This window comes from Eurosta solidaginis, chromosome 3, assembly GCF_040869045.1.
Source record: "Eurosta solidaginis isolate ZX-2024a chromosome 3, ASM4086904v1, whole genome shotgun sequence".
Classification (NCBI taxonomy): Eukaryota; Metazoa; Arthropoda; class Insecta; order Diptera; family Tephritidae; genus Eurosta; species Eurosta solidaginis.
This window is the reverse complement of record NC_090321.1, coordinates 149,563,939-149,587,061: the sequence shown is the minus strand read 5'-3', so window position 1 is coordinate 149,587,061 and position 23,123 is coordinate 149,563,939. Positions and strand designations below refer to the sequence as shown.

At 37.8% G+C, this 23,123-nt stretch overlaps 1 protein-coding gene across 15 annotated transcripts in view; it reads right to left on the bottom strand.

Annotated features, from left to right (window-relative positions):
- Positions 1–23,123, bottom strand: part of Zasp52 (Z band alternatively spliced PDZ-motif protein 52) — a 526,437-nt gene that overhangs the window by 400,235 nt on the left and 103,079 nt on the right. For all 15 annotated transcript variants that reach the window (XR_010950925.1, XM_067773276.1, XM_067773268.1 and 12 more), the window contains one exon: positions 19,338–19,477. Coding sequence is in view for 14 of the 15 variants with exons in the window: in XM_067773276.1 (XP_067629377.1) it covers positions 19,338–19,448 (111 nt within the window). In the remaining variant the exon portion in view is untranslated. The remainder of the gene's footprint in view (positions 1–19,337; positions 19,478–23,123) is intronic.

The window sequence follows — 23,123 nt, the reverse complement described above, 5'->3', positions numbered from 1 at the left end:
AAACTCTACTATCCAAAATAATACTGCTATTGCTCGCTAGATATCGTCTTAATCGAAACTCAAATCAAACTGAATTCCAGCGCCTCTACAATTGCCGCCTTTTATACTCTTTGATTTCAACCTTCGCATCTTCTAGGCGCTTCGAGAATCTACTAGTCCAGCAGCTCTCAAACTTCCCAGCTGTAACTACAATTGCACAATTTTATAGTTTTTCTCATTACATACTTTCAGGAGTATCTCAGATATATGCATGTGTTTGTGCATTGACTCTCCGCTGCTCGTATACGTACATGGTACATATGTGTAGACGCAATTATTGTTTCGTTTATGTAAATACATAGTGATTGATCTATGGATGTCACTGCTTAGCATCGGCTTAGAGACGATAGCATCGCTCAGTGCTGCTAACATTCGTTACACTGCCCTTCACCTAAGTCTGATCGTCCCGATCAGACAAATCTCTCGATCTATACGCTGGCAGCCTTTCCAAATGAACCGCTTTCATTTTGGTTCGTGGTTTGCCAATGGTTTGTATGCGGTAAACTACATCGTTGATCCGTTTTACAACTTTGTATGGGCCTTCCCAATTACACTGCAATTTCGGGGACAAACCTTTTTTTCGTTGTGGGTTGTATAACAGCACCAAATCTCCTTCCTGAAAACCTTCTGAATTAATTGCTTTATCATATCTGGCTTTCATCTTGTCACTCACAATATTTGCTCGTTGCCTTACAAGATCGTGTATCTCTCTCAGCTCTTCTTCCAAGACATTTCTTTCCGCATCGGCATCTATCCCAAACCTCAAATCAGCTGGCAGTCGAAGGTCATTGCCAAAAATTACTTTTGCAGGGGTTTGGCCCGTTGTCTCATGCACTGCTGATCGGTAAGCCATCAAGAATAATGGTATGCGGGTATCACATTCTTTATGGTACTTGTCTACTACTTTCCTTAAGTGCTCCTCCAATGTTCTATTGAATCGTTCCACCATACCATCAGACTGAGGATGCAATGCAGTCGTCCGTGTTTTTCGAATGCCCAACTTCTTGCACATTTCTTGGAACACAGCTGATTCAAAATTCCTGCCTTGGTCAGAATGTAACTCCATTGGTACACCATACCTTGCAACCCATTCGTTTGTAACCACTTCTGCCACTGTTTCTGCTTCTTGGTTTGGGATTGGGTATACCTCTGGCCATTTACTGAAATAATCCATAACCACCAGTACCTATTTGTTTCCGTGGTTGCTAGTAGGAAATGGACCTGCGACATCCATGGCGATCCTTTCAAATGGTGCACCTGAAATAGACTGCTTCATCTGGCCATGGCTCTGCGTTTTGCGCCCTTTCGCTCTGCTGCAAACCTCGCAATTGGCAATCCACTCAGTGGCCGACTGACGGCAACCAACCCAATAGAATCTCTGCTAAATCTTCGCTAGCGTCTTCGTAATTCCAAGATGACCTCCACTTGGACAGTTATGTAGCTCACTGAGAACGTTGGGAATCCTTTTCCTTGGAACAACTGGCATTTTCCTCTTACTTTGACCATCCTCACTCTCCCATACTCGATGAAGGCAACCGGATATCAATTCTAAACATTTCCACTGTGCCCAATATGACTTCGCAATGGGACTCTCTGCTGACATCTCTTCTCTGTTTGGTCTTTCGTTTCGTTCCAGCCCTTGCATAACACGTGACAGATCTGCATCTTCTAGCTGACACTTTCTTAGCTGTTCCTTGTCCCATTCATCTGTACATGTTATAGTCATTAGCCGGACATCTATAATGTCTTCTTTAGTCTCGGCTTTTGAACATGGTACTACTTTTCGATGCTCAATGAAAAAGTCGTAGCTTTGTAGTCGCTCGATCCACCGTGCCAATTGCCCTTCCGGATTACGGAACTGCATAAGCCATTTTAAAGCTACGTGAGCTGTCCTGAAATGGAATCGCTGGCCGTAGAGGTATTTGTGAAAATGTTTAATGCACTCTACCAATGCCAACAGCTCTCTCCGCGTAACGCAGTAGTTCCTCTCTGGTTTTCCAATCGAACGGCTGTACTATGCAACTACCTTCTCCTGTCCATCGACCAGTTGTGACAAAACGCCTCCTATAGCATATCCGCTCGCATCGGTATCTAGAATAAACGTTGCTCCTGGAATGGGATATGCCAACATTGGGACAGTGCACAAACGCGCTTTCAATGTTTGGAAAGCCCCTTCTTGCTCCCTCTTCCATTCATAAGCTTTATTTTTCTCGTAACCTCATTGAGGCCATGTTCTACGCTGGAAAAATTTGGTAGAAATCGGCGGTGATATATACACTGCCCAAGGAAACTTCTTAACTCATGTAGATTCTGTGGTCTTGGCCAACCCTTTACTACTTCTTTCTTTTCATTCGCGGTGCAGATGCCCTCCGTCGATACTTTATAACCCAAGTAACTAACTTGCTTCTTGAACAGAGAACATTTTTTGGGACTAAGTTTCACACCAGCACCAGCTATTCTCTGGAAAACCTCCTCCAAGTTCTTCAAATTTTCTTCAAAATTCTTGCCCAATACGATGATGTCGTCTCATTAGACTAAGCATGTTTTCCAATGTAGTCCTTTCAGTACCTGATCCATGAGTTTCTCAAAAATTAGAAGGGCATTACTGTAAACTGCCAAAGACCATACCTGATACTGAAGGCTGTTTTTCCCTTGCCAGTACCCACCTTTTAAGTCCATTGTGGGAAACCATTTTATACCAGATAGCGAGTCCAGAGTGTCGTCAATTCTTGGCAATGGGCAGCTATCCTTTTTCGTGACGTCGTTCAACTTCCGGTCCACGCAAAACCTCATTTTTCCATCCTTATTTTTCACAAGTACCACGGGTGAGCTCCATGGACTGGCTAATGGTTTGATGACGCCGCTGTCGCTCATTTCTTATTTGATTTGACTCACAACTTCCCGCTTCGCCAGTGGAACACTACGAGGAGCTTGACGGATCGGGCTCGCATCGCCAGTGTCAATTTGATGTTTCGCAACGTTGGTGCGGCCTAGTTTGAAGCCATCTTGGTCAAATATGTTTGCGTACTCTAGGAGCAGCTATTTTGCCTTACTCTGATAGTCTTCTTCTAGCCCCTCCGTCCAAGCCGCGATGTCATTTGAAAGATTAATTTTGCTAGTTGAAACGTTTCCTGGAGGTGTTCACAGTTAATAACTACTTCAGCCTCTTGGCATCTTCCCAATATGACTCCTTTGGTCAGTTTGAGTGGTGATTTGAACTCATTGAGTACTCTTACCGAAATACGTCCATCCTGTTTTTTCATAGCCAGGGATTTTCCTACAAGGACGTTCGGCGTTGATCTGTTTGCTGCTTCGACAACCCACAAATTGTTTGTCCCAAAATCTCCATCAACCTTTGCCCAGATGGCTGCCTTCGATTTTGGTGGTATTTGCTGATTCTCCACCACCAGCACTCTTTTACTGCTGTAGTCTTTCTCGTAGCCGAAATTAAGTGGCACATCGATGTTCTTTTATCGCATCATCTTGTTTTGCATGTCGATCTTGATACCTTCGTCGATTAAAAAGTCCACTCCAATTATGATTTCATCAACAATCTCTGCCACTATAAAATTGTGTAGTACCGTAAAGTTCCCAATTGCGACTTCACATGCTGCTCCTCCTAGAACCTGGCTCTCCAGTGGCTGTACGCATCTTGCTCCATGCAATGTTCTTATCTTCTTGTTGACTAAATCCGATCGAATGATGGAATGAGATGCACACCCGTATCTACAGTCAGTAAACGTTCCTTTCCATCCACATGTCCTCCGACAGTAAGACTGCTTGACCTTCTTCCAATTTGCGAGACAGAGATTATGGGGCATTCAATTGAAGGAGCTAGCTGTCGCCCCGTGCGGCTGACTCGCTTTAGTTTAACGATTGAGTGGACTTGGAGATTTGCTCATCTCCTTCAGCTCTGCGCTTACGACCGGCATATTTCTGTTGTGATCCCTTCAGTGATTCCAAAATTGTGTCTGCCCAATCTGGCTTTCTACTTCCATAAGATGAGCTTTGTATGCTGCTTTACTTCATAGTGAGGCAGTTTCTTGAGTCAATGCATGTGATGCCGTTTCTGCAAATGTAGGCTTTGGGTTTGCATATGTCGCTCGCTTCGTTTCTACATCCCGTATTCCATGGATAAAGCTCTGAATTTTTCCCCTTTCGGTGCATTCCACGGGTGCGTCCGAATTTGCCAAATGAGCCAACATTTCAACATCCGAAGCAAACTCCTGCAGAGTCTCATTAGCTTTTTGGCTTCCGTATCGCCTTTCCAGAGTACCCATCAATGTTTCGTAGTTATTTCGTTCTCCTCTGGAATGGTCTGTAAGATCTCAGCAGCAGGTCCTTTTAACGCCACGAACAATGCAGTATCTTTATCTTCGGCATTACAGTTGTTCGGTGCTCACGTCTTCTCAAATTGGAGCTTAAATGCCTGGAAAGGAACAGAACCATCAAAAGTTGGAGATTTTACCTTCAGAGTAAATGTTGAAGCGATTGGACGGTTAAGTTGTAACTCCTTAATCCGATATTTCAAAGCATCCATCTCGGCCTCCATTTTATCTCGTCGTTCACTAAAATCCTCCAGCTGCGACGAGACTTTTGTTTCCTGTGCCTCCAGCTACGAAGAGAAACGCTCTTTTTGTGCTTCGAGTTGTAATGTTATGTGTGCATCTTGTTCTTTTAATTGTTCTGCGATTTGTGACGCCATGTGCGTTTTCTGTTCATCCAGTTGGGATGCCATTTGTGATGTGATATATGTCTTCTGTTCCTACAGTTGAGATGTTATATTTGTCTTTTGTTCTTCCAGTTGAGATGACATATAAGTTTTCTGTACTTCAAGGTGTGCTGACGAATCGGTTGATATTTGTGACGACATCTGCGCTAGTACGCACTGCTAGTATCGCGATAGTGGCTACACTTGCCAATGGATTCGGAGTCTCTATCTTCTCCTCCATTTTAGTCGCCGACTCTTCCACATCAGGATGAAAAGCGTGTTCATCGACGTATACATTCCGATTCCATAAACTCTCGTACTCCTGCCTGAAGTTAGGATTTATTGCCGCCTGTGTTCAATCTACGGCTCTCCAACTCCTTCTCCAGTTGCTGGATTTTCAATTCACTCAACTTTGCCATGCCCTTGTTGTGCTCTGCAACTCTGGAATTTATTCAGCAATTCCTCTTCTGACACCAATTGTAACGACTTAACGAATTTTGATAATTTTTGCGCCTTCTGCTAACGTTCGAATCGCTGAACTGTCGAATAAATAACTCCAATATTCAGTATAACAAAATGGTCTTTATTTAGACTACACTGGGAGTAGTAAAATTATACTTCACAATTTAATTACTCGCGTGCTTCACTTACTTACTTACTTAATTGGCGCTTAACCGTCTAAACGGTTATGGCCGTCCAACAAGGCGCGCCAGTCGCTCCTTCGCCCCGCCAACAGGCGCCAATTGGTCACACCAAGGGAGTTTAAATCGTTTTCCACCTGGTCCTTCCAACGGAGTGGGGGCCGCCCTGTACCTCTGCTTCCATAGGCGGGTTCCGATAGAAACACTTTCTTGGCCGGAGCATCATCTTTCATTCGGATAACATGGCCTAGCCAGCGCAGCCGCTGCGTTTTAATTCGCTGGACTATGTTGATGTCTGCGTATAGCTCGTACAGCTCATCATTAAATCTTCTTCGGTACTCGCCATCGCCAACGCGTAGAGGTCCATAAATCTTTCGAAGAACTTTTCTCTCGAACACACGTGCTTCACTAAAAGCGTGTTAAAATCAAACTCGTTAGTCATTCCTCAGCTTGCGCTTCTTTTATACTCTCTATTAGCAGACCCGACAGAACTTCTTCTGCCCTAAATTTGGCCTACCTGCATACATTTTAAAAAGCTTTTTCCGTCTAACTCTGCCCTCCCCCTCTTGACTTTTTCCTAATCCTTTTATTCACTCCTACCTCCGTCTTTTTCGCTTCATCTATCTCCATCTTCGTCTCATTCTATCTCTCTCTAAGTCTATCTCTTTTGTTCCAGTCCCAGTCCCACTCCGAGTCTCAGTGCCAGCCCTAGTCCTAATCCCAGTCCCGGTCCGTCTCTGGTCGGAAAAAGGATCGTAAACACTAATCAGCCCTATTCTGCATTTCGACTTGGATAGGAATTTTTTCGATTTGGCAATTTTGGTATTCTGTGTTCCAATCTCGTTCGATTTTGTGTATTCTGCATTTCTATCGTAGTTCCGTTTTTCTAAGTTGCAAATTTGTTGGCGGAAAATATTTTCCTTTTATTTTTTTATTAATTTTTAACAGAATTTTAACAAAAATGTAAGTAAAACTTGCTAAGAAACGTAAAATGCTTGATGATGACTGTTTTTTATATGTTTCCAGGTCAAAAACAACATGTCGATGTCGAAGTCCTTGGACGTATTTGCCTCGCAAAAGTATCTAACACATACTTGAGAGCATCCTTATTAAATCGAAAGTTTTTTTGAACCTAAGTAAGAAAATAGGTCATTAAACTTTACCACTTTTAAGTACAATTTCTTACAATTCGTCATTCATCTCAAATGGATTACACAAATCTGGCAATATTTGCCTTTCCATTCTCGCCTGGCCATTTTCGTATGCGTTGCTTTCCAACTACAGTTATATGCCAAAACAAGCTGTCAGAGTAGAGGAAGGTGAAGCGAAAACGTAAACAATCCTTGCGGAAAGAACAAATAATTCTTCATAAAGTATTTTAGGCCAGTGCAATGAAATTAACATCCATAAAATTCAGAAAATGTCAACTATATTCGTGCAGCAATCCGTTTTAACAAAACTTGGTGGCCACGGCAGGGAATTGACCAAAAGAACGACAAAAATACACATACAATTATGAAAGCACTTCACCCAAAAAAATATAACGTTGCGGCAATATATTGTATTGCTTTTTTTTTGTACAAAATGGCGTGGATAATAAAATATAAACGTTTTTCAGTGTTTTTTACAAATTTTCTCTCATTTGTTTTGTTCCAATGTTCACACATTACGTACAAACAGCTGATTTCGAAAAATCATTTGCTCTTCCTCTTCTCGTTGCGATTCCAACGTAATGCAGAATACCCAACTTCGATTAAAGCGGAGCGTAGAACGGGAACGTAATCGAAATGCAGAATAGGGGTGAATATAGGCAAATTTATATACCAAATTTCAGGCAAATCGAATAGGACCTTTGTAAATAGGTATGTGGGTATTATAATTCATGTCTCTATTTCGGCTTCGCATGCATATTTATCAGTTTTGTCAGGTTGATGCGACTAAATCGAATATCACAGTGAAAATTACTTTAGAGCTCTCAGCAACAGCTTTCATTTGATATCCATATTACCCACACATTCTAGGGGTATCGGGGTCCACGTTTTTGCCTATATCTCGAGACCCTAGCCAGTGCAATGAAATTAACATCCATAAAATTCAGAAAATGTCAACTATATTCGTGCAGCAATCCGTTTTAACAAAACTTGGTGGCCACGGCAGGGAATTGACCAAAAGAACGACAAAAATACACATACAATTATGAAAGCACTTCACCCAAAAAAATATAACGTTGCGGCAATATATTGTATTGCTTTTTTTTTGTACAAAATGGCGTGGATATTAAAATATAAACGTTTTTCAGTGTTTTTTTACAAATTTTCTCCCATTTGTTTTGTTCCAATGTTCACACATTACGTACAAACAGCTGATTTCGAAAAATCATTTGCTCTTCCTCTTCTCGTTGCGATTCCAACGTAATGCAGAATAACCAACTTCGATTAAAGCGGAGCGTAGAACGGGAACGTAATCGAAATGCAGAATAGGGGTGAATATAGGCAAATTTATATACCAAATTTCAGGCAAATCGAATAGGACCTTTGTAGATAGGTATGTGGGTATTATAATTCATGTCTCTATTTCGGCTTCGCATGCATATTTATCAGTTTTGCCAGGTTGATGCGACTAAATCGAATATCACAGTGAAAATTACTTTAGAGCTCTCAGCAACAGCTTTCATTGGATATCCATATTACCCACACATTCTAGGGGTATCGGGGTCCACGTTTTGGCCTATATCTCGAGACCCTAGTCACCCAGCGGTATAATATATTACTCTGTACTAAAGCACTCATCAACAGCTTTCATTTGATATCCATATTGTACAAACACTGTCTAGGCATTGATGGCATGAATTAAAAAAATATCATAGTACCCCTAAATCGCGAATCCCATCAGAACCACCCCCCCCCCCCCCCCCCCACCCACTCGGCGGGCCTGGTGATGTGCTATACTTGATATCATTCGCTATAATATTTTTTTATTGATAAGCAGGTTGTTTAATTAAACACCAAGCAATTACACGGAAGTATATCCGCACCACCTGAAAATATGAGTGCCGCTGCGTAAACGTAACATTTTATTATTACGTATAAACATTTAAAAAAAAATTGCAATAAAATAATATTTCGAATATAAACTGAGATATATCCTATCCTATATTTCAAGTTAGATCAAACTACAATGCCGCATACTTTCCTTGCTTTTTAGAAATTGTCAACATACATAATTAGCGATATATTACTGGTGTAAATATTAAAATGCATACAATTGTGAAAAAAAAACCAATAAAAAAGGCACTTAAAAGTGCCATAAAAAAGAGAAAGAAGGTGTGCTGTATGGAACTGCTGGATAATGTCGACCTTGATCCTTGGGGATCAGCCTACAGAACCGTGATGGCCAAAGTTAAAGAACCGATATCGCAGTAACCCACGTGCCCGATACTAATGAATAATATTGTTGAAACACTTTTCCGGGCGTAAGATTGCAGGACTTATCAAAGCGAGGATCTCGAAAGTACGAAAATTACAGAGCAAGAGTTGCTGGATGCTCCAAACAGAGTTGCTGATAACAAATCCCCAGGAACAGAAGAGTACCAAACATAGCCCTTAAAGCCGCGATCGGAACTAGGACTACATTATTTACTGACCTTTTTAATGTATGTATGCAAGAAAGTGTGTTCCCTCGCCCGTGGAAACGACAAAGACTTGTCCTCCTGCTGAAACCTGGTAAACAGCGGGAGCAACAATCCTCATACCGGCCACTTTGTATGCTGGATTCCCAAGGAAATATTTTCGAGCGTATAATTAGCGAGGGCCTACAGCTGACTTTACAAAGCCCAGGTGGCTTGTCGAGTAATTAATATGGATTTCGCAAATCAATATCCACCGTAGACCCAATACAAACAGTCGTCAATATAGCTAGAGAACCTATCTCTGGAGGCCAAAATGAAAGGAAGTTCTGTGCACTGATAACGTTGGACATCAAGAATGCTTTTAGCGGTGCCCCCATAAATTCAGAAACGCCTATTTCAGAAAACATTAGTCAGAACCCTTTTTTCAGAAAGACAAAATTCAGATGTCAAAACTCAGAAGTCAAATCTCTGAAGTAAAATTTCAGAAGTCAAATTGCAGAAGTCAAATTTCAAAAGTGAAAATTCAGAAGTCAAATTTCAGAAAGTAATCAGACGACAGAAAAAACATAAAATTTTTCTCAAAATTCAGAAATTTTTATTTATTTGGGAGGAATTTCATATGTATGTATAAGGAAAAAGTAGTACAATCTAAAATAGGGATTGCCAAAAGCTTCTTATGGAAGCGTGACCACACCTACTTTGAAATCCAAAAATAAAAAAATGGTGACGGAGTTACTAAAAAGTACACAGGAAAAACTTCGAAAATTCATAAAATACGATTTTTTTTTTGAATATCTCGATTGCGCGAACTAGCGGCGATTTTTTTTCATAGGTCGCTTTCTATTCATGTATGTATTATAAATAAATAAATAAATGTAAGGCGCGATAACCTCCGAAGAGATCTAAGGCCGAGCTTCTCTTCCAATTTGCGTCGTGATCTTCTTGATTTTCCCTACAAATTGGCCGGACGGGATCTACATGTTTTATGACGACTCCGAACGGCATATGCAAGGCAGATGAATTTTCACTGAGAGCTTTTCATGGCAGAAATACACCCGGAGCGCTTGCCAAACACTGCCGAGGGGCGACCCCGCTTAGAAAAATTTTCTTCTAATTGAAAAGCCTTATTTCTAAAATTTTTGATGTTGCTTTGCCCGGGATGTGAACCCAGGGCATACGGTGTGGTAGGCGGAGCACGCTACCATCACACCACGGTGGCCACCTAGCGGCGATTTTTTTTATAGGTAGCTTTCTATTTATGTAGGCATTATGTATTCTCAATGTGAACCAAATCGGACCACCAATCGGAAATATTTCGATACATGCGGCACCTATGTGAGTATTTTTTCTTGTTATTGCATTCTCATCCAGTTCTGAACTATATTGCAAGTTTCAAGCTTGTAGCTTATCGGGAAGTTACGTAAATTTCGATTACAAAATTCTGTTCGCTACACTGAGTCAAGCTAAATAAAACCATTTAAAAAAACACGGCTATTATTTATTATATTCTATTAAATAAATTAGTGATATTCTTAAATTATCTTCTTACTTAAAACTTTTCACTTATATGTATATGACATATTCAGTTATTAAGTTCAAGTGAGATGAAATAAATTTTTGTCAGTGCATGTCTATTCTTCATTTTGCTTTCTAAAAAAATAGCGACAACCAATCAGCGAGCAGAAATGGCGTTGGCACGTACACAATCCCAGTCGGACTTGGTAGCTTTCAAAATTAACATATCAGCATTGTTTTCTTGAATGCATTAAAAATAGTTCTAGATGCGTTCAATTAAAATTTAATTTAATTTAAAATTTAATTATTAAATAAATCAAACAAAGCTTCATTCTTTTCCTACAGGTAAACCAAAAATATACCCAAAAATATTACTTCAAAGGCATTTTGCACGAAATTATAACTGTTTATTTCCTAATGGGTACAGCAGAATACATTCGGTTGTTGGCTAGAGGACAGAATGCGTGCGCGCGGGGATGTGTAGTGCGCTTCCTATGCGGTGCGCTTGCCTGAGCGTTTTACAAAACAATTGCGAGAAAGCGCTTATGGGGTGACGATCTCTGATCTAAAATTTTAAATTGTGTGCAATAGCAATCATGTAATTAATTAAATCCTTTCGCGGTTATCAAATGAATTTACAATATTAAAAAAACGAAGTCCTTATACTTTATCTTGCGTTTCCAATATGGCTCGCCTCCAGCTGAAAATTGCTGCAGTTTTGTTTTTGTCTTGGCGGCCGCCGTGGTGTGATGGTAGCGTGCTCCGCCTACCACACCGTTTGCTCTGGGTTCACACCCCGGGCAAAGCAGCATCAAAATTTTAGAAATAAGGTTTTTCAATTAGAAGAAAATTTTTCTAAGCGGGGTCGCCCCTCGGCAGTGTTTGGCAAGCACTCTGAGTGTATTTCTGCCATGAAAACATCTCAGTGAAAACTCATCTGCCTCGCAGATGCCGTTCGGAGTCGGCATAAAACAAGTAGGTCCCGTCCCGCCAATTTGTAGGAAAAATTAAAAAAAAGGAGCACGACGCAAATTGGAAGAGAAGCTCGTCCTAAAATCTCTTCGCAGGTTATCGCGCCTTACATTTATTTTATTTATTTAATTACTTTCTGAATTTTGATTTCTGAATTTTGACTACTGAAATTTTACTGAATTTTTGCTTCGGAATTTTGGCTTTCTGAAAAAAGGTTTCTGACTAATGGTTTCTGAAAGAATGTGTTTCTGAATTTTTGTTTTCTAAATTAGTGGGTGGGACCGCTTTTAACACTGTGAACTGGATGCAGATAATGGCAGCGATGCGAAGCTTCGGCACACCAGTTTACTTACTCAGAATAATACGTAGCTATTTTAAAAACAGATTACTTCTTTTTGATACGGGTCAAGGAGCAAAAGAGTATAACATCACTGGAGGCGTCCCACAGGGATCTGTTCTAAGTCCAATGCTTTGGAATGCAATGTATGATAGGGTGCTGAAGATTGATCTACCAGAAAAGACGCAAATTTTGAGATATGCTCATAATATTGCAGAAAGAAACTGGATCTGCTTCAATCATTATGTAATGACGCCATAGGAAGAATAAAGGAATGGCTGACCAATATGGGACTGGAGTTGGCTAGCCAAAAGACATAATTGGTATTAGTAAGCTCCAAACGGTCGGCGTACGAGTCAGTCTTAACTGTTGGGGATCATCAAATCACCTTAAAGGATTCTCTAAAGAACTTAGGTGTGCACGTTAACTCTAAATTAACTTTCAAAGAGCACTTCAGAGTGGTGGGAGAGGTAATTACAAAGTTAATGGAGCACTTATGCGAATAATGCCTAGCATTGGTGGTCCGAGGGAAACTACCCGTCAGCTATTGTCCACAGTAACCAGCTCGATAATACTATACGCAGCACCAGCGTGGTACGGATCTAAACGGACCCATCAAAGAGATATATTAGAAGCGTACCAACTTCCAGTTATAAGAATAGGAAGTGCTTATCGGACGGTTTCCGATCCTGGTCCTAACCCGCAAAATCCCAGTGGACTTACTGTGATCTGTATGACACTAATATCGAGCGAGCATCTGAAGACGCCAAGAAAAGAGCAAAGACACAAAAAATAGCTAAGTGGCAAGAACGGTTGGAGGCCCGAGTAAAGGTCGTTGGACCTTCGGAAGCGGAAGCATGGCGAACTGAACTACCATCTCACGCATATACTGAGTGGACATGGCGGTTTCAAAGAATATTTATGGAAGCGTAGCATAGATCAAGATCCTCTTTTCCCAATGTGTGTCACGGAGTTAGAAAACGCAGATATCAACGTCGCGCGCGTCAAGTTCCACTGCCCCCGTTTTCACGAGGAAGGACTCGCCTTGCAAAGAGTTTTTGGGCAGGAACCTGCCACGAGAAATTTAGTAGCACAAATGTGCAAAAAGAAGGAATGCTGGACTGCAGTGAGTAAAATGGAATTTATAGACGCGCATGGTGGATGCTGAGAGGGAGCGCAGAGAAATGTGCAGCCGAAGCAGTGGCGATTAAATCCACACTCAGAGCAAATTGCGGGAACCTGGACGCAGAGACAACAGTAGGCTCTTAAAAAATGAGAAATATGGAACGCCACCCTGAAGCAATGCGAAAGTTGCACTCTTTTATTTTTGTTAGGTTGAACTGGCTGGTCCATGGGGACCTCACATAGATTTAATGAGTCTGTAGTGTTGTTAAGAAATGGATTAAAAATAGTCTTAGCCTTTATGCAAAAAAATCTCTTTTTAAATGTGCATGTTTCCCACTGAAATATGTATTTAATTTTAAACTTCTCCGCAGGTTTAAAAATGTTTGTCTAAGCCTACTATTTGCTACTACCAAACCGAGCTTAACCCATTTTCGGCCGCTGGTCGATTTTTCGACCACCAAATTTGGACTCTCATATCTCTGAAACTAAGTGTTAATTTATTGATCCGATTTCATGACTAGAAAATATAGAGTTTGGTTAGTTCCTAAAACATAGATTTGTTTATAAAAAGAAATGCGCGGAACATTTGACCAGTAACTGGATCATAACCAGGAAATATTGACTGTTCGGTGGAACGATAATGCCTTTGTCAAATTTATAACTAATAACTCCACAGTCCGCTAAATGGTATTGTCGGAAGCAAAAAAAGACTATCCCAATCCCACTGCCAGAAGTTATTCAACAATATAATCACGGCATGGGTGGTCTTCATGATAATGCGGTGGCAAATTACAGAATATGTATACGAGGAAAGAAATGGTGGTGGCTAATATGGACAAACGCTCTTGGTAGCGCAATTGTCAATGAATGGAAGCTCCACTGTAGGATATCAAAAATCGAAAAGACGAAACCACTTTCACAAATTGACTTTAGTTCCAAAGTCACAACCGAATTATTGACTTACGACAATAACGACGAGGATTAGGGTGAGGATGAAGATGAAGATGACGACGAGGATGAGGATGGAGCTGAAGATGAAGACGAGGATATACGTCATCCGTCAAATCTTCCTCGCAGCAACGAAAGAGTACACGCCGTCATGAAAAGCATTGAAAACAAATGTCGGCGATGTAAGTTATGCAAAAAAGACGCTATTTTCACTTGGAAAAAATTAAATATTTATTTGCATACTAAATGTTTTGATGATTATCATAAAAAATTTTAAGCTGATGTATCTATCAATGTCACATCAAAAAATACTTTTACTTGAAATAAAATGAAATAAATTGACTTTGTGTGCTAAATTTTTTTTAAAAAAGAGTTTTTTTTTTTTGCATACTAGACCGTTTTCGGCCAGCGGTCGAATTTTCGATCAACCCATATCTAAAAAAAGGTTGCTCGGATTTTTTTTTGTTTAATTTTCTTTATTATGATCATAAAAGCCCTGCTTTAAAAGGAAATTGATAAATTACAGCGGGTTCTTGTAGCGGCCGAAGATGGGTTAAGGCCCAAGACGACCAACATCAAATTAAGAAAAAAGTTGTCTTCAATTAAAAACAATTTTTCTAAGGGGGCCTACCCTTGCCAGTAGTCTTGCAAACACTCCAAGTGTATTTCTGCTTCTCAGTCAAAATTCATCTGCTTGCAGATTCCGAGCCGGAATAAAACATATATGTAGATCCCGTGCTACCAATTTTTGGGAAAAATTAATAAGAAGCAGCCGCAAATTTGAAGAGACTCGGTCTAAATCTTTTTGGAGGTATGTATGTATATCGCACCTTGTATTTATATTTTTTTATAACCCAAAGATTTTCACTTGGGCTTATGAGGTGTTACAATCCCAATTGGGACGGTCACCGTAATGTTTTGTGTTGTTTGCTTTTTTTGCCGGAACCTTTGTTCGACATCGACAACGGCCCATCAATTGGAAGAAATTTAATAAGGTTTTTCCGGACAACAGACACCTCGTGAAACCCATCATATTGGTTTCTGCCATGAAGAGTTTGTTTAGCAGAAACACGTTTTTCGTAGAATAAATATAATATCATATAAGTTGAATTCACGTGGTTTCTTTGACTTAAATTTTGTATGATAAATGAATATTAAACTTACATATCTATGTACGTACATATGTTATTATTATTTTGTCAGAAAAAAAGGAAAAACGATTTATCTCAAATTTTGGCTACAGCACTTTTATTTATAGTTAGAAGTTTAATACGAAAAAGTGATATATGTACATACTTTTATGGTTTACTTTTTAATTTAAATGAAAGTTTGTAATAAAAAATAGCGCAATTGCTTATTCACATTTACGCCTGTGGCTCTATTTTTTGTAGAAATGGCGGCCGCCGTGGTGTGATGGTAGCGTTCTCCGCCTACCACACCGAAGATCCTGATTTCACCCCCCGGGCAAAGCAACATACAAATTTTAGAAAGAAGTTTATTAGAAGAAAATGTTTCTAACGGCGTCGCCCTTTGGCCGTGTTTGGCAAGCACTCAGAGTGTACTTCTGCCATGAAGAGCTCTCAGTGCAAACTCATCTGCCTTGCTGATTCCGTTCGGGATCGGCATAAAACAAGTATTCCCGTCCCTCCAATTTGTAAGAAAAATTTAAAAAGGAGCAACACGCAAGTTGGAAAAGAAGCTCGTCCTAAAATTTATTATCGCGCCTTACGTTTTTTTTTTATAATATAAATTTTTATTTATTTCCCTTTTCTTGGGTTATATACGATATGGGAATCAAATGAAAGGCGTTAGTGAGTATTTGAAAAGGTAGTGGGCCTTAGTTCCATAGGTCGACGGCTTTTCGAGATATTGCCATAAAGGTGGACCAGGGGTGACTCTAGAATGTGTTTGTACGATATGGGAATCAAATAAAAGGTACTAATGAGTATTTTAAAAGGGAGCGGGCCTTAGTTCTATAGGTGGACGCCTTTTTGAGATATCGCCATAAAGGTGGACCAGGGGTGACTCTAGAATTTGTTTGTACGATATGGGTATAACACTAAAGGTGTTAATGAGTATTTTTAAAGGGAGTGGGCCTTAGTTCTATAGGTGGACGCCTTTTCGAGATATCGCCATAAAGGTGGACCAGGGTGACCCAGAACATCATCTGTCGGGTACCGCTAATTTATTTATATATGTAATACCACGAACAGTATTCCTGCCTAGATTCCAAGGGCTTTTGATTTCGCCCTGCAGAACTTTTTCATTTTATTCTACTTAATATGGAAGGTGTTACACCCATTTTACAAAGTTTTTTCTAAAGTTATATTTTGCGTCAATAAACCAATCCAATTACAATGTTTCATCCCTTTTTTCATATTTGGTATAGAATATGGCATTTTTTTCAGTTTTCGTAATTTTCGATATCGAAAAAGTGGGCGTGGTCATAGTCGGATTTCGGTCATTTTTTATACCAAGATAAAGTGAGTTCAGATAAGTACGTGAACTAAGTTTAGTAAAGATATCGATTTTTGCTCATGTTATCTTTTTAAGGGCCGAGCAGAAGGACAGACGGTCGACTGTGTATAAAAACTGGGCGTGGCTTCAAACCAATTTCGCCCATTTTCACAGAAACAGTTATCGTCATAGAATCTATGCCCCTACCATATTTCACAAGGCTTGATTAATTTTTGTTCGACTTATGGTATTAAAAGTATTCTAGACAAATTAAATGAAAAAGGGCGGAGCCACGCCATTTTGAAATTTTCTTTTATTTTTGTTTTTTTTTTTTTTTTGTTGCACGATATCATTACAGGGGTTGAATGTTGATATAATTTACTTACATCTATACTGTAAAGATATTCAATTTTTTGTTATAATTTGACTTAAATAATTTTTTGTTTAAGTGGGCGTGTTCGTCATCCGATTTTGCAAATTTTTATTTACCACACATATAGGAATAGGAGTGACGCTCTTGCCAAATTTCATCATGACATCTTCAACTGCTGCCAAATTACGGATTACAAAACTTCCAAATTACCTTCTTTCAAAAGTGGGCGGTGACACACCCATTGTTCAAAATTTTATTAATTTTCCAGTCTACGTCATAAGGTCAACCCACCTATCAAGCTTCATCGCTTTATCCGTCTTTGGTAATGAATTATCGCACTTTGAGTTTTTCGAAATTTTCGATATCGAAAAAGTGGGCGTGGTTATAGTCCGATTTCATTTATTTCAAATAGCGATAGCAAATTTCATCAAGATACCTCCAAATTTACTCAAGTTATTTCTTTTTTTCGCCCAGATAATTTTGATATATAGAAGTCTATATCTATCTCGATTAGTTTATGCCGTTATGCGAACAAAGTTAATATACTCTGTGAGCTCTGCTCAGCTGAGTATAAAAATAATGGTTCGAAAAAACATTAACAAGGAAATTTTGAGTTCTATTATCCAAAAAAGCAACATTGGTCAAAAGTGTTTCTCCTAGAAATGCTCCCCAAATTAATTCTAATTTAAGTATATCACATATAAACATTTTTTATATGCATATACATATATATGTATATGTGAATATACAAATGTTAAACAACTTTTAATAGTACCATAATTTTGTTTAAAAGGTCAAAACAGCAGAGTATTATGGAGATAAATACGGTACAGCGGATCGGTGGTAAAACTATTAATAAAAATCGCAAAAGGGGCGTGCGCAAAAATACGCCAATTCTCCTTCAATTCGACCCCCGTACTGCTCCTCGGTATAAGATAGAAACAAAATTAAATAAAAAACCATATAAATAAACCACATAACTACACTGAAAGAAATAGTGCTAGTAAAATCAACAAAACGGTTCTGTTGTTCTTGACTTAACGGAGATTCGGTGAAATTGATCGAATTATGGTTAATTCGACCGAGTTCTTTGTCAAGCGAACAAATTAGTTATTCATTTCAACAGAAGAGAAATTGGCGCTCTTAAGTTAACAAAATTCTGTAAAATTGACAAACTCCTAATCAACCTAACTGATTTTTCTGTTAACACAACTGATCTCACTGGTCATTTCAACAGCGATAAACTGTCAATACATGAGCAAATTTCAATGAGAATTTTACCCTCACTGCGCTCTCTGCTTTGTACTTGTGACGATGGTGCCACTTGTTAAAAAAAACACCAAAATAAGAAAACTACCAAATCGAAAAAATACAAAAACTGGGAAAACAACAAAAACCTAGTTTTTCAGTTATCAATACAAACCGAATTTACTGTGCACAAAATTATGAGATACCGGGACACCTATTTATCGGGTACAATTTTGTAACTTCTCCTCCAAGCGAAATGCAAAATTGCGCCCTCTTGTTGCAAAAGTTTTGTTTGAACGAACAGGATTTTTCCAAAGTTAGTACCTAACATTTTGTTCAAGTTTTTACGAATTTTCACTCACGCGAACGAATCAAGTAAGATAATAAAAAACTTCCTTTTTTAATGTTGATGTTTCCGACAACATACAAGTTTGAGTTGTTTTGGAATCGTTTCACCTTAAAGTGTTACGAAAATTAAACTTGCCGAATTACATGTAAAGTTACTCCAGTGGTGAATTACCTTCCTGCGATTTGATTCTTTACTTTTCTATAACTTACACGTTCTCTATTTAAAATGTTATGTCAAACATTTATACTACAAGTTTTGTTCGAAACAATCAAGTGTGGCAACTACATGCGAGAGAAGAAATTGAAAATGAGCTGAGCTGCAACTGAAAGAATTGAGAGTTTTGTGACTACTATTTTCATTTCTATTTGAAAAGCGAAGTTCAAAACTATAAATTAAATAAATTATAAAATATAAAATTTGGTGAAAGTGTGTTTAATAAAACAAAATAATAAAGTGTATAATGTTTAATGTGTGCCAGCATATTTGATGTACGCACAATTGAAGTTCGGTTTGTAAGTGCGTACATATGTATGTATATGTAGCAAGCATGCATACTTATGTATTCGCATATTTACTTTCGTACAAAGCTGTCGCAACAACTTTTTTTGTTCTTTTTAACTACTAAAACGGTCAATTACGAATCAACGATTTGTGCGCAGTTGATTCAATATCTTGTTGCGATGAATAAAAATTGACAGACATTTCGGTTGAATTGACCCGTATTTCGGTTGATTTTACCAGTCTTTTTCTTTCAGTGTATAGTCACTTTTTTATTTTTTTATTTTTATTTTTTTATTTATAGTCGCTTAAAAGCACACACAACATTAAATAAAATCAAATTGTGAAAATATATATCTTACTAAGAATATGCATGCTATTTATATAAATATGAACATCTATATGTACATATGTATATGTTTATAAGCGAATAAATGTGATTACAAACAAATTTCTACAAAATAATATCATTAAGACCATTTTCTTTTGAACATACCTTTTGCACGACCAGCGGTTGGGCAAAGTCAACGCCACCCTGCAACCGAAAGCCCCAAGGTTGTGCGTCGAATCGCGATAATTTGATTTGTATTAGCTGAGGTTGAGACATTTGTGTGTATACCTTCTGTGTACGCAAACCTGAAATGACAGAGGACAAGGTTATTTCGCACTGAAAACTGCGTGTATGTATGTATATGCGAATAAACATTCATATAGTTTGAGTAAATGTCAGAAAATTTGAAACACTTCCACTTGAAAAAAAAGCTAAAGAAAAAACCTTTATGAGTATAGTCGAGGCTATTTGAAGAAAAAAAAAGCATTGAAGAATCTTTAGAATGTTTAAATAAAACTAAAGCGTGTGGGAATAGCTCATGGTCATGGCATCAAAGAAAATATGATAGTGAGTGAAATATTTTCCACCCCAGAAAAGTTATGTCAAATAGAGGAAAATCTATTTAGATTTTTAAGTTTGAAAATAACCCCAATTTTTAGGCTAAAAATGTAGGTAGCCCTGGTTGAGTTCATTTTAAACAGGAACAGAGTTTTATATCTTAAAACCTATTAAAATAGTGTTACATTCAAACCGCTATTACATCGAAGTTTCTAACGGTATCGATTTGAGTGGCCACTCGTAAGAAGAGTATGAATAGGCGAATGAATCAGTCCAACCTTCAAGCTAACTTTGATCAAAATTATTAAAAACCAGTTTTTAGTATCTTGAAACACTTAAATGAATGTGAAAACATCTCACCGCTTATGTATTCAAAAGTTAAAATAGGAAAAATTTACGAAACTCCATAAAACTAGCATACAACGCCATAATCCAAAGAATCTGCTCTCCATTCCAGAAACCAATAAATTGAGTAAAAAGCTTCTCAGTTGAGCAATTATCCGGAAAAATTAGTAACAAAGACCGCTATTACAAAAACATAGCTTAATCGGCAGCTTGCGGGAAGAAAGACCAAGAGGAATCAGAAAATTTCTGTGTCCCAAGGAAACTTCTTATTAGAATATTTTTAAAGTTTAAATTTTTAAGCACCTAATTTATTTAAACAACAACGTCTGAAAAAATCCATAATTTAAATACCCAACGTTTAATGCAGTTCTCACTGACACTTAAAACGTCCACTTAAATACATTAGAGCCAGTAAATTATATGTCTTGCTTGGTTCTCTTTCATAAGATCAAAATTACTGGCATCACAAACTTCCTCGATGTTCATTTGTAGTGGAAGACGTTACTATTATGTCACATATGTATGTAACTGATTCGAAGTTGATATGGCAGTGTGTGGTCAAAACCCCAGCTAAAATTTTGTGTGCATTTATTTCATAATCCCCTTCATTATTTCCCGTTATTTTATATCCTGTGGCATTATTTATTGATAGAACACCAATTGGCAAACGAAAATAAATTTTCATTATGAAATTTCAATGTCAAATTGGTCAGTTGTCACTTTATAGTCAAAACGGGCAGTAAACTCATTTGACGTCGTATGGCGAGCCGTTTTCGCTAATTTGACCAAGTTTGTGGTCAAATTTAATATTTTAATATCTATAAATATCGAACAATATCCATATGAAAACTTGGTGGTTAATACTTAAAGTTTGTCTAGCGAAGGCGGAATATTACAGATTAGTTATAAGTTGTTTGATCCGAATGTGCCTTCTAGCATTTTCTAACACCAATAAAACAAATTTTCTGGACCAATTTGACGGTATATGAAACGTAAATGGAACTATGTGAAACGCAAGACTAGAAAAAATAACCTTTTTCGCATACCGATTTTACTTTCAATAAATGGTTCTTTCTGAAAGAATGGCTTCATTTGAATTTAATGAAGAAACTAGTAGAGTTTATACGGCAAAGTTCGAGGACCCAAAGAAATTCGTGCGGAAACGTAAATGACACAGCTTAAAATGCCAATTGCTTGCAGTTTTATAATTATTTGCAAACAAGTTTGACTTATTTCATGAAGACCATCATAAGACTCTACTAACTGTCACACGATTTAGAAAGTTGTTAGTTTAGCACGCCTCAACTTTAGATTTGCTCCTTTGGTACATAAACCTTATCAGATTAACCTTTAATAATATGGATATTAGGTTTTGGCAAAAGCATTCTTATGTATATCAAGGTAAAATTAATAAATAAGTGTAACAGTTTAATGAAAACGGGTTAGACCCAACAAATCGTCTTCGCTATCTTACGAGATTAATTAGAATTAAGAAAACTAGATTACAAGGCCTTGAATGAGGTAATCATAGCAGAGAACTATTAACAATAACAATGAAATAATTTTGATACTTACATAATAGCTTTTAATATGATAAGAAAAACTACGATTAACTACAATCATCGATTAAGGAGTGAGGATATATCTACAATCATCGATTCTGGCTGCAATTGCAATCAAAATCAGGTACGCAGTCACAAAAAAACAATACTTTTTTTAGGTCGATAATATGACAGGGATTACTTACGTGCAGCACAACATCTCACAGGTCCTTCGGTGTTTATAAGTAAAAAATAGTAGATTTTGAAATTAATGTGAGTGATATATGGCGATGCAACGTTAAGCTGTGCTAGTCCACAAAAACTACAAAATCGTTTTTTGGTGTGTACCTGCTTAGATTCTAGCTATTTAAAACGTGGTTGCAAGAAATTACTTCAACATAATAATAAATTATTATTTGTATACGATACTCCTGGAAGTATTTTTGTATCAATCGGTTGCTCGGTTGTATCAATTTTATCATAAAATCAGTCCTTAAAGTTAAAAAAAAAATTGTTCCCAATAGCTGGGTGTTAGATTTTTTTTTTTATTTCACTCCTTACTCTTCCATTTAATGCACCCTCACGCTTCAATTTTTCCATCTATGGCCTAGATTCAGTAAATACGAGTTTTGAAATGTACACTTTTTCATATAATTTGTGCTAGAGAAAAATGTGCCCTTCAAAACTCATTGAATCTAGCCACATTCCTCAGATTAACCATTAAGAACTATTAAAAGTGTCAAATGTGTAGTACTGAAGTTTTGATGACATTTCACTGGTTAAGAAAAATTAATTAAGTAAGCAGCAAAGTTATCGCTTTCAAAAAATATTTCTGCCTTACTTCCAATACAAAAATTCTTGGGGTTAAGATACTTAGTATTCTAAATTATGTACACTGAAATTTTTCAAATATCCAATATTTGGATATATTAATTGTACCTAAAATTACTCAAAATGTGCTTGATATTGATGACAAACTTTTTCTGATTGAACTAATTAGTGAAGGCCGGAAATTTAAATAAACTATTAATGCCGTAACTGATATTGAATATGACAGGTGTACAGCAGAAAGGCAATTAACTTCCAGACACAAAGATAGAAAATATAGCCGTATCCCAATGTGTAGCGTGCGCAAGAAATCGCTTTCCACAATAGTCTTGGAATTCCTTAAGCACTTCACTTTTTTTTGGGATGTGTCCGTAAAATTTAATTATCGACATCCCAAAGGAAATGTAACACTTTCAAAATTTTTACATAGGACTTCTTTAGAAAAAATTTGTAAGGGCCACTTTTTGTTTGGCATGTCGATATATTGTTTCACATGCTCTCAATACCTATCGGTATGCTTGCACGCATAACTTGAACATAAATTAAGTGGTAAGTGCACTTAATAAAAATAAATTAGTTTCATGCTTTGATTTAGATTTTAATTCAAGAATGGCTTTATTAGTGACAAAAATCTATCACGAAAAGTGTTTGACAACCCATCGAAATATTTAGCACCAAA